At 35.1% G+C, this 13,497-nt stretch overlaps 1 protein-coding gene across 4 annotated transcripts in view; it reads right to left on the bottom strand.

Annotated features, from left to right (window-relative positions):
- Positions 1-13,497, bottom strand: part of LOC129746044 (mucin-2-like) — a 639,333-nt gene that overhangs the window by 173,530 nt on the left and 452,306 nt on the right. For all 4 annotated transcript variants that reach the window (XM_055739468.1, XM_055739470.1, XM_055739469.1 and 1 more), the window contains one exon: positions 6,348-6,514. In XM_055739468.1, coding sequence (XP_055595443.1) covers positions 6,348-6,514 — 167 coding nt within the window. The remainder of the gene's footprint in view (positions 1-6,347; positions 6,515-13,497) is intronic.

Here is a 13,497-nt window from a genome sequence, read left to right as displayed (position 1 = left end):
TCGAGCCAAACTCGAAGAAATGGAAACGTCGTAATTCTGTTCATTCAAGGCCATGCATTCATATGTACGTATAAAACGCAGGTAAACGCCGGCCGGCGTACAACAACATTTCCATACTGTTGCGTCAGCCAGCGGACAGTGAAAATTTCCATTACGTACACAAATGTATGTATGCGTGTGAATGAATCAATCATGCAAGCAATCGGCGTGTTCTTCATTCCATTCAGATCCATTCCGTCTGTCTACAAGTTAAGACGTCGATTTGAAGTTTAGAAGTGTTCCTCCTTTCCAGAAGATTCCTTCCTACGAGTTTAAGTTGTTCCTTCAAGTTAAGTTTTCATTCCTACTTTAATTTATGATTCCTCAAAATAAGCTCAAGTGTAAATAGTGAAAATAAAATGTTTAAAGAGAACAATTAGTGCTTTGTTATTTGTGAAATTTTCTCCAATTAACATCCGGTAAATTGTGTCTTCGGACTTTTCGAACGGTCCCCAAAATAAGCTTAGCTTAGCTTAGCTTGATTGACTACTCACATCCACCTTAAGTCATTGAAACCGAAATGCCGTTATGAATTCGGATATAAATGATATAAACTTCTTGCTTTCCATAGTTTGTTCCATCATAATAGTACTAAAGCATTTCGAAATCCATAACCGCTGGTGTGGCTCAGTAGAATGAATTCTACATCACCAATGGTTGCTACTCCGTGATTGACCGAGGCCATCAATTTTGCCCAGAGGTCAAAAGAATGGTGTCTGGGATTGACAACACATTCGCAATGAACAAAACTGATGCTCTCTCTTTAAACATAAATAACGGCGCCGGCCACGTCCTAGTAGTCAATAGATAGAGAGGAAAATAAGAGAAAGGGATGATAGAATGTAAAATTATGCTTTAGGACCGAGGTCACCTCTGCATCCTAGCAAAAAAGTTTGTTGTAGGGATGGGGAAAAGGGATATGATCAGGAGACACTTTTGACAAGTGTATAGATCTTAGTAAACCTATTCTCCGGTACTTTCATTGTTCCTAACAAAATGTTTTTTAACTCTACACAACAAAACAAAAGATCAAGAGACATGTACATCAGTTAACGGAAAAATCATAAAACTTATTGTGAATAACATATATTGGCCCACTAGCGTAACAATCTCTCTATAAAAACAATGTAGATAAAATAAAAATAAAAATTATTTAAGTTAAAGTTTTTCTTCGGCTGATATTTGTAAACTATAATAAACCCAACCTTTTTCTAAGAGACCGTCTTTCAATATCAAAAAATTCAACAAGATAAGTTCAAAAAGTTGTAATGTTAATTCTTTAACTCCTGTTTCTTTTTTGTAAAATAACAGAATCATTGTTATATTTTGAATGTCGAACAAACAATGCAATTCATCATTGATCAATTTCAATATATTATTGTAATTTGTTTTTATAATTTTGCACGTGTGTTATGCTACGCTTTTCAAAATATTCAGAATTGTTCTGTAAATGTTAACTGAAAGCAGTGTTTAGAACTATCAGCCTACCAAATCCAAGTTCGTATCTGAAAAGCTCGAATACCTAGGCAATTCCAGAGACAATAGAAAAAAAATTGCTCCCAGATGATAAGGAGATTTCTTTTTTGCTGAAAAATTAATACTATAGGAACTACAAAACTGTCCTCATAAAAATTTATTTGAGAAAATGAATACTTTTGTGGAAAAGAGGAGTGCTTATTAGGCCCCGGGTACTCGTTATGTCCTTATCTCCCCTATTGCAGTGAAAGACTTCTTTCATATGTATATAGAGAGCTGAATTGGTGAACATTATTATATCAATTACCAAGTGGTTTTTATTTAACTAAGAACAAAATTTGAATAGCAAATTCAAATACGAAAAAACTTTTTAGAAATGCATCGCAGTATAATTATTTATAATTATAATAAAATGTAATAATTTGTATTAAAAACCTCTTTTCCATTTTTTCAACGGGAGTGTCCCAATCATTGTAAAATACGACACAATCCGAACAATTTCTAATAGAATTTCATCAGATTTAAAACACAAATATTTCCTGACATATGCATATGTGACATAAAGGAGTAGAAGATTTATAGTATTGAAAAATCTCTTGCAGACTCGAGCTCACATGAAACTGATTTTCCTAACTTTAAATTCAAACAAGCATTGTTATAATGCTATGCTTCTTTGCTTCAAAAAGACTAAACGAAGACTAAACTTGACTGGCACTTATAGAATAGCAGGAATGACATATATGAATAAATAACCAGTGATGTGATTCTCCGCAGAATATGCAAAAAAATGTATTGGCTAAGACTTTTCCAATTTAGTTGATAGTGAGTTGTAACGAATGTTTTAAATAACTTTCTTATTAGCGATTTACTAACGATTCAACAATAAATTTAACTGACTGATATGAGGCAAAAATATTTTGATAGACAACTGTCAAAGCAATTATTTTTTTCATATCTTAGAATATTTAGAATACAACGATGCTCATTAAAATAATTAATTCATAGTAATTTTTAACAAATAAAAGATATTAGACTAAAATACGCACACATTTGAATTCCAGCAGTAAAAGTTTTAGCAAAATTAGGATATTTTAGTAAATGAAAATCCTGTTATCAAAATTACAGAAAATATCATGATAGTTCAACATGTGACATCGAAAAAACATGGAGAGAATACTTAGCTTTTATCCTTTCTAGAGACCCGGGGTAATGGTTAACTTCGGTTCATCCTGAGGTACGATCTCTGGCGAATGGAACAGCCGACAAGATTCCGGGATCAATTTAAATTGGCGTGGTTTGGAGCTTGGGCATCAGGTTGAAGCAACTGATTGAATGAACTGATTCGAACTTTAACTTTTTACTCTTTTCGAACGGTCCCCAAAATTCGAACAAAAGTACAGTAAACGGCTCTTTCACCGACAGTGGAAGAGACAGCCAGTACGAATTTTCCGAGACAATAAGCGCCGCCTGGAGGAGGCGGAGATCGAGGAGCTGGAGCAGCTGCATCGTTCCCAAGAAACACGAAAGTTCTATCAGAAACTCAACGCATCCCGCAAAGGCTTCGTGCTGCAAGCCGGAATGTGCCGGGATAAGGACGGAGGCATCCTGACGGACAATCGTGGGATGATCAAAAGGTGGAAGCAGCACTTCGATGAACACCTCAACGGTGACACTCGTTGGAGATCAAAACGGTCGGAGGGGAAGGTACATTGCCGGCGTAGCCAACGACGTAGAGAAGCCACTCCCAACGATGAGTGAAGTTAAGGAAGCCATTCGTCATCTGAATAGCAACACGTTGGCTGGGAAGGATGGCATTCGCAGCTGAACTCATCAAAATGGGCCCGGACAAGTTGGTCGATTGCCTACACCGGTTGGTGGTCCGGATCAGGGATACAGAATAGCTATCGGAGGAGTGGAAGGAGGGGGTAATATGCCCCATCTACAAGAAGAGCGACAAACTGGACTGTGAAATCTACCGAGGGATCACTGTTCCCAATGCCGCCTAAATACAAAGTGTTGTTTTGAATCCTACTCCGCTGCCTAACGCTACAAGCAAACAGATTCGTGAGAAGTCATCAGGCCGGCTTCATGGTGTGACGGTCTACGACAGATCAGATCCTCACATTACGGCAAATCTTCCAAAAATGGACTACCAACCACCAACACCAAGTCCCTAATAGTTATCAACTTCAAAACCGCATATGACACGATCGACCGTGACGAGCTATGGAAAATCATGGACGAGAAGGGCTTCTCCAGGAAGCTGACCAGACTGATCATGGCGACGATGGATGGAACGCAGTGCTGTGTGCGGATCTCGGGTGAATTGTCCAGTTCTTTTGAACCGCGCAGGAGACTTTAACAAGGCGATGGCCTATCCTGCATGATGTTCAGATTGGCGCTAGAAGGTGTTCTTCGACGAGCGGTGGGCGAAATTCTGGGCACGATTTTCAACAAATCCAGTCAACTTATCTGCTTTACCGATGACATTGTGTTCTGGATTGATAATAGTTGCCATAATGTCAGAACCACCCTATCTGAAAATGCTGTCAGTTAAATTCTCTCATAGAGATTTGGAATCTCCCGGCCGATCATTGCCGATCGATTGCCGATGATTAGTATTTTTATGTTGATAAAGTTAGTTGCCGCTACCCTCCAACGAGTTCACATCGCGAAGAAAACAAATTGTCTGGTTGACTGCCAAAAATAAAAAGTCTTGATATTACTTGAAGTATAAGTGCATTTGCTAGATGAAAGTTATCCGTTAATTCCCGGGTCAGTGCGCGATAGCCAAATATTCCGTGGTGCATCTCATCACTGTGGCGCCTTTATTGCCCACCTAAGGACGAATATCATTTCGATCCCCCAGCGTGTTGAAGTGTTTAGTGGCCGTTCCGATCGTTCAACAGCAGCAGATATATAGTCCACTACCGTCATCTCGGACGATCCGGAACACATTGATATAGTCGGCAGATCATCTGAGGCGGTGGAGGAGATCTACCGCAAACTAGAACGTGAACCAAGAAGGATTAGGTTGTTGGTCTGCGGATCTGAGACCGACCGTACCTGACGCTCATAAGACCGATTGTTCTTTAAGGGCACGAGACATGGATATGGCTCAAGGAGGAACTGCATACACTTGGAGTATTCAAGCGACGAGAGTTAAGAACCATCTTTGGTGGCGTGCAGGAGAACGGTGTATGGAGGCAAAGGATGAACCAAGAGCTCGCGCAACTCTATGGTGAACTCAATACACAGAAGGTGGTGAAGGTTGGACGGATACGCTGGGCAGGACATGTTGTGAGAATGCCGGACGACTGTCCTGCAAAAACTTCATTCGCTACGAATCCGGTAGGAATGAGATAAGCAGGAATGCTACAAGCGAGGTGGTTAGACCAAGTGGAGCGTGATCTGGCGAATGTGGGATGCCCGAGAAATAGGAGAACGGTTGCCATGGACCCAGTGAATTTCAAGGAATATTGTTCATCGGGTTATGTTGTGAGAGGGAACACCATGAAAATAAAAATAAAAATAAATAAATCAAGCCTTCTGAGCTAGCGGTCATGTGATCAAATCTCGACCACGGCACACATTCTTCTCTTTCCGGTGGCTGATGGTTTCAATGATGTACGTCTTAGTGTTAAGTAAATTAGATCTTTTCGAAGGAACCAGAAGTTTCACTGAGGTCCTTTATATGTGTTTTCGTTTAATGATCCTAATAATCAACAGTGATCCAAGACCTTAATTTCGAAAGTTAAAGCCCGTTTAAATTAAGATCATAAAAAAACGGTAGAACTTTCTTATGTCTTTATGAGAGCGATTCCATCTTTGGCTGGTAAGCCTCTGCGCAGAATTTGAATTTGATTTTAAAATTCGAAGTGTCATATGTAGGGTAAATTCTCTAAATGTTGTATGTTTGGATTCAATTGTAGCAATTAGGCAACGAAAACGAAACACAAGATATCTCGTATCAAGTCCTCAATGTGTTGATTAAGACATGGGATATAACAGATGCAGTGTTGCAAATGATAACTCAAATTAATCCGATGACAAAAAATCATTGAATGATTAGAGCCTCCTCTATCGAATGCATGCTTGTATTCATCTAATTATCCGTATCCGGGTAAGCATTCCCGAATCGGGAACAAGTATTCCCTCCAACCATTTTCTGGTAAGATAATATTTATCAGCAAACATAAACAACATTCATCCATAAACAGCGAAAAGATTAAGATGGATTGCACAAATAATTGAACAGGACATTCTCGCCATCCGAATGCGAAAAGAAGAAGGGCGCAGAGAGTGAGAGAGAGTCCTTCACTGTCGACCGTCTGTGCTCGTAAACATCATTATCATCATCATTATCATTATCATCATCATCTTCCGGAAACGACGGAAAACGGCATCACCCATCGACATGCTTCATTTTGTACGATTTGTCAGCTCTTGGAAAGCTCGTTTGTCGGAGGATGCGGGAATAAAAACAAACGAGAAATTCTCAGAAAACCGGCATGGCAGCGATTCAAACGGCGACAGACAATAATTAATGTCCTGGAGATCGGGATTAAGCTACATTGATAATGACAGTCTGGGGGAGGAGTAGAAGTGGGGAAAAACGCCTGGATGACAGGAATTGTGTCCGGCTGGTTAACCTCCGGGTTTACAGGAGAAGTGCAAAGTGACGTTTATAAGTGGTCCTTCAGTCGTCGTCGTTGCGCGTTGATAAAGAGTAGATAGGTACACAAGAAAGAGGGACGAAAAAACTCGGAAAAGTGACAACTACCTACTAAAATAGAGAGAATAGAAGAACTGTGAAGGAGAGCAGGACTTACCAATTAGTAGATTAATTCCTTCTGTCAGGTCCTTGTCGTACAGGGTAACTAGTTTTTTGCCGTCCACAACCAGAGGAGTGATATCCAGAAGGACTCCCTCGGTGATGTCGCAATGCTCGTGGCCAAGGCGTGTTACTTGATAGACGGCTGTTGTGGCGTGGTGAGAACTGAAATGGTGGAGGGAAAATAGGAGATTAGTATGAGTTTTATCATACTTTTTATTGCTTGAAATCATATTGTTCGTTTCTCTATTTCCGTTTGCCTTCTTCTGTCACTATCAATCTATTCACTAACTTTTAGCTTCTTTCCTTCTTAGTTCTTGCATATCCTTTCTCTCCTTTCTTGTTGTATCTTATTTATTGTTTTTTCTTCCTTCCTTCTATACGTTCTTTCTTATCAAAACTCGATCTTCCTCTCTTCTTCTGCCTTCCGTTATCCTTCTTTGATATTTTATTTGAATCAGTACATGTACTTAGACAATTTTCCCTGTCATTTACATCAAAAATAATTTATACTTCACAAATTGTATTATCAGCAGGAGCTAATTAACGTCATATGATAGCTAGTAGAAAAGGGTGGGATAAAACTACGACCTTAGTGGTTTCTTATTATTAGAAACTTTTACAGTTGTTTCTCCATAAAATCAAGTAGGGGAGATAAGGGCATAACGAGCACTCAGGGCATAATGAGCATTCCTTTTTTCTACATGAGTAGGGGAGATGAGGGCATAACGAGCACCCGAGGCATAATGAGAAGTCCATTTTTCTACATAAGTAAGTATTTTCTTAAACAAATTTTCATGAGGACTTGTTTTGTACTACCTATAGTATTAATTTTTCATCAAAAAAGAAATATCCTTTTCATATTTACAGAAATATTAAATAATAACCAGCTAGGTTCTTAAGTGACGAAAATATTATAATTTTTGAGCACCACCAAATAAGCTTTTATGACCTTTAAATCATCTTGATCTGAAATGTACGCACTGCAACATGATCTACACATTGTTTCTAAATTTTCAGCATCATAAAATTTTTGATTTTTCACTTTAATCAATTGTAAAACGCGTTTTTACTTTAATTTGTTCACTAGAGGCGAACAGAGCACTTTCAATGAAGGCATATTGAGCATTTTCTATCGGAGAATCTAGCAGCGAATCCAATTCGATGAAGTCAACTGAATAATAGAGCTACAGCTTATCTTGTATCGTCTGACGATTTGGCCTATTGGTTAGATGTCGGAGAGGTAATCAGTAGACTCGAGTTCGATTCCTGTTCGAGGGGATTTTCTTTTGCACATACCATTCATGATTGATTTTTTTTTTATTGTTACATTATACGGCTAATAGCATCAAAGCATCATCCGTCAAACAAAACACCAGAAACAATATGTATGAGCATGTGTTAATTCTTTGAACTCTACAAACAGACCTAAATTATTTTGTTATTGCTCTAATTGATGAATCTACGCCTCACCGTTTAGTGCAATCATGATCATGAATGATAAATGAAAAAAAATCACCTCGACCAGGAATCGAACTCGAGTCTACTGATTACCTCTCCGACATCTTACCAATAGGCCAAATCGTCAGACGATACAAGCCAAGCTGTAGCTCTATTACTCAGTTGACTTCATCGAGTCGTATTTGCTGCTAGAATCCCCGGCAGAAAACGCTCATTATGCCTTCATTAATGGTGCTCATACTGCCTCTCATTATGCCTCTACAGTGACTGGTTTTCAGCTTTCGCAAAAATTTTTAAAATGCATTTTTAAATGTTTTTATCTACTTTTTCAAGTTTCATCCAATTAGGCAATAGACTATTTGAGTGTCTGAACACGAAACAATGATGTAATTCACCTATTACAGCTGCTCTCTATGGTTAAATAAGCGTTTTCCTTAAGGTGGCCATTATGCCCCCATCTCCCCTAAAGCATTTGATTCATTAGACTTGTATCTCTCTTTTAAAAGTTACGAAGATAATCGGAAAACGGATTGGATAGCAGTAGTAAAAATGCCAAATGCTGTATATCGAACTGTACCATTATTTGTTATGTTTAACTAATGGACTTTTATAGACTGATCCAGAAATTATAAGCACACATACTGTTAACAGTCATTTTGAATTGATTTTTTTTTCGGCAAAAACTGTTTTATGTTTTTTTTTATGAAAAACAAAAAAACAAATGTTTCTGGTGTATAGCACTGTCCCCGTCTGACTTTTTCGATTTGTTATTACAACCAAGCATTTCTAGTCATTAGGTACAAACAAGTGTAATTAGGGTAATTAATGTAACATTCAAAACAAGATGTTGGCAGAAAGAAAGCTAAGCCAATTCTCTTGTTAAGGTACACAATAATAATAATTTCAATCCTAGGATGATGAAACAAGGATAAATGTTAGAAAAGCTTTTTTCCCTTTAATATGCACAAGTTGCAATGTATGGATGACTTTTAGGCTTTATTACTACCCGTCTTGGAAAAAAAATTCATCAACTTCTAAGATAGCGTTTTTTTTTTTGGGAAATTGAGTTTTAGTTTTTGAAATGCATTTTTCTCAGTGTAGGATTTAAAAAAAAATTTTGTCAATTTTTTGTCTCTAGAAATTCAATCATATTTCTCAAACTGTCCCGTAGACCACATTTGTGTGGGAATTTTAATTTTAGAGCTAAAAATTTTCATTACAAATTGGCCTGAAAAATTTGGTCCTTTTCATGTGTTAGTCTAGATCTTTTTTTGGGAAAATAAGTATGCTAAGTGCCTACCCACACAAAGTTTTAGCCAAATCTGAGACTGTCATGCCAGATACTGTGTCGAGTTGGCGCAAAATCCGTCATAAGGCTGTTTGCCATTCTTTTAAATATTACATCATTTATGCTTAAAAACAACTTAATCTCATTTTTCGGTGTTGCCTCAACTTATACGAATACAAATTTTGTCTGGATGTAGCAGTGCCGTAGGAAAAACTGTTTCGTGGTGGAGGTTCTAGTGATCTTTTTTTCTGTAACATTTAATCTCAAACAATGCATAAATAAAAAAAAATTAAATAACATTTGATTATTCCTTTTTAAGTTCTTTTATAAACATAATTTTTTATGTTAAATAGAAACTTTTTAAAACACATCCTAAAATCATTGAAATGATGGTCAGGATTTGATTAAAGAATCCTTAAATAACAAAATTGGAAACTTACTTTCAGCGATTGTTGAAATCCTAAAATTTGTATCAAAATCTGATGAACCTAGCTCAGCGGTCGGCAACCGTTTGAGACAGAAGAGCCAAAAATGGCAAATTAGGGAAATGTCAAAGTTTCAAAGAGCCGCAACTCATTTGATCCTTACTACAAATAATGGTGATCGCTAAGATACATTGCATCCTGATGTTAACTCAGTTTTATTACCATTTTTACAACGCCACAGATTTTCGTTGTTTATTGGCAAACGGAAGCGATTTTCATTTTCATAACGGGTACAGCTTAGTAAAGTTGAAATTTTGGCGATTTACCATTGTGACCTGATAAAATTTATAATTTTAAACTTTGATGCAATTCTTTCCTTACACCTATTTCCAGATAAAAAATAGACTTTGGATGTGTTCTGTTGAATAATTAAAAAGAAGCATTGAAAATTGTATATCATAAAAATGCATACCACAAGATGTAAATTAATATAAAAAAACTATACGAAGGTTTGTTTCTATTATTTTTTCTTCAAATTCTACAAATAAACCTTCAAATTTTTTTCGGTTTTAAACATCCGTTAAAATCCCTTGAGGTTCATTCGTTTGTTATGCACATAAAACTATCATTTTAAATAGATAAATATTTTTCGGGCCTTAGAATAAATAAATCAATAAATTTTTATTCATAAATGCTCATTTTACGGATTGAAAAAAAAATTAGTCAAAATTTGACAAAATTTAACAATCGGTCGCGAGATGTGATCTATAAAATGTGGTTATAAAATTGCTTAAAAATTTTCTTCATTACAAGCATTCCGATTCAGCTCTCCAGTTCTCATTTTGATTTCTGATAAAATTAAAAAAAGGTTTCAAAAATTATATTTTTGATATCGAAAATTTAAGTTCAAATTCTTAATTCTGTTCGAAATCGTAATTGAAGGGTTGTTTCTTCTCCATACTAATGAAATCTTAAAAATAAAGTCTAAACCTCTGAGTTTCAATAATATCATGGATTCCGATTGATCCTTCTGTCAAAGTTTCTATGAATTCTAATCACAAATTCATATTTTAAAATTTTTATGCAATTAGTTATTTGGAATTTAATCTATTTGATTTTTTCAAACAGATATTTTAATTTGTTGAATGAATTCTTAGTTTTCACTTGCGAATTTGTAATTATATTAGTTTGTTGGCGGTTCCCTGGCCGAAAATGTTAATCAATTTTAATGATATAAGAGTCGTTGTGTGAATAATTTATTCTAATTATCAATATTTCAAAACAAAACAATTTCAAATATTTCAAACAGTCGAAAAAAAAATTTTAAAATTCTTTTAAATCTTGACCGATTTACTGTTTTTCAGTGTATCTTGGATTTTTGAAATCGTCAAGAATAGATTCAACCGATGATTTAGAAATATGCTGGGGTCCGATGAAAGTTTTGATAGCTATCTCGGATCTTCCATAACAACAATAAATCTGACATAATAATAGACATCTATAGGCTTTGCTTGGCTGTATTTCATTTTTCAACGAACCGATTTTTGAAACTCAAATTTTAGTTTTTTGACGTTATTTTGACCATCACTTCATAGAACAAACCAAAACCAAAATTCTGATAAAGACTTAGAAATCAAAATCAACTTTTAGAACAGCCATGACGTTTAAAAATAATTGCAGAATTAGGAATTAGGTTTAGAATAAAAAAAAAAGATGTAAAAATTGTTAGAAGATATATTAAAGTTTATGGAAGAAAATACTTCTTTACCAAATAAAGTTTCTCCTTCGAAAAAATTCTTAAAAATATTCATACAAAAAAAAAATTCTAAAATTAGACCAGCACTCAGCTCCCGGTTTATAAAAGTAATTTATAACAAACTTGAAAATTTTGTTCATTTTAACTCATGTTCAAAATTAGAACAAAGAGCTTGATTTTTTTTCATTTTTTTTTTGAAAAGGAACATTGAGAGATGGAATTCAATATTTGAAAAATTTAAAAACAAAATGTTTTAGGAAAGAAATTTTAGTGCACAAAAAAATTATGATCAGTATTCAAAGCATTATTAAAATCATCATCTAATGTTCATATTTGATCAGAACGGTGGTAAAGCAAGTTTATTTTTAATATATTCAATTCAAGAAAAACAAACCCGATTAATCCCAAATAATCTTAACAGTGAGGACTTTATTTGACAATTAAAAAATACTCGGTTTTTATCCGATTAAATCAGAAAATGGAATTAACGGATAACTTCCCGTGCCCCGAAGAAAAATTTCTCCAGGCTTCCAAATGCTATACCAGACTTTTATGAAGAACGATTACTGATTTCTGAATTTCAACTGGGTTGCAATCTGACAAGATGCTGTTTATTTGTTCTATTCATAGTAGTCCTGGGAAATATTAACTGAACTGAAGGAACTTTTGTTGCGTCCGTTTACTCTCGAAAATTTCGAGGATTTTCAAAATATTCACACATTGAGCTAAAGAGCCGCAGTTATACATCCAAAGAGCCGAATGCGGCTCGCGAGCCGCAGGTTGCCGACCTATGACCTAGCTTAAGATTGCCAGAAGTTCTCTCGCACGTATTGATCCGGGAAATTCTGGGAAAATTCGGGCTATTTTATTAAAACCTGGCAAAATTCGACCAATTTCATTTTAAAATTTTCAAACCTAAATCCGGGCAATATCCGGGAAAATTTGAAAAATCCAGGAACCATTCAACCATAAATAAACATTTTATTCATTATTTTTCATCGAAAAACAAAACCAAATTTTTATTCGTATTTCAGGCCCCCAAAAAACGTTTATGTTTATTTTTATAAATCAAGCTTTAAAAATTCTATCTTTGGACGACAAAACATAAAATTATAAAATGCAGTTTGAATTTTTCATTTGATTTTCCAAAAAAATGTGAATGGATCCGGACAGAATCAGTATTTTTTAAACAAAATTTGGACTACCAGGCCGGGCCAAACCTTTTCCAATTTTTTTCTATTTGATATTCGGGCAAGTCCTGGTAAAACCGGTTATCTGTCCCGCTCAATTTTACTTATTTGATTTGAATTTATGATAGGCTTTTTTTTAAGAAAACTTTCAATTTCAAAAAACGAAATTTATTGAAATAATTTCAATTTTTTTAAAGATAAAGTTAAAAATTAAAATTTTGCAGTTTAAATCGGATTTATGCAAACCCGATCTTTTTTAAGGATTTGAATTCTGCAAAATCACTGCAAAATTCATAATGTTGAACAGTATTCCAAAACATATGGAATTCTCTGCGATTCCCTTCGAATCAATTCCTGTAGATTGTTTTTTTCAAATACGTTTTTCATAAGACAAAACTTGCTAAATGAACACAAATTCCACTTAATTTTTATCATTAAGAAAAGAAATCACCGTGAATTTGTTGTTTAAAGTTAAGTTGCGGCTTTATCGGTGAGGATAGAAGATCAGAAGAAAATTGTAAGGTGGCAAAAAGAGTGAAGAGCATTTGAAATAGAAGCTTGATCACATAATGATCTTCTATCCGTCTTTCATTTCAACTCTTTAACCCTCACCGATAAAGTCGCAACTTAATTACATTCCACTTAATTTTTATCTTTTTCAGCTGAATTGTGCGAACGATCCGATTTTGGTTAAATATTGATATCGATCTAACAATCAAAGTTTTAAGCCTGCAATCTCCTGCAAATTTAAAGCCTTGTCGAAATAATTATCTTGATAATTTTATTTTAACTGTGGAATTCATTTACGAGCTTTATCTTAATCTTAATTTTGGACCTGAATTCAAAATTTGAATTTCCAATCTGTTTCGGAATTTGAATAAGTTTTCTAAAATGAACATGAACACAGAGCCGTCAATCATGAATCCATCATTATAATTCGGATGTAACGTGTTAAAATGACTATTTTTAATTCCAAATTTGTATTTCTAACCCGACTTGCAAATGTTAATAAATATAAAAAAATTAAA

Source organism: Uranotaenia lowii, chromosome 2 (genome assembly GCF_029784155.1).
Source record: "Uranotaenia lowii strain MFRU-FL chromosome 2, ASM2978415v1, whole genome shotgun sequence".
NCBI classification, from domain to species: Eukaryota; Metazoa; Arthropoda; class Insecta; order Diptera; family Culicidae; genus Uranotaenia; species Uranotaenia lowii.
The sequence above is the reverse complement of the archived record's forward strand: the minus strand, read 5'-3'. Positions and strand labels throughout refer to the sequence as shown.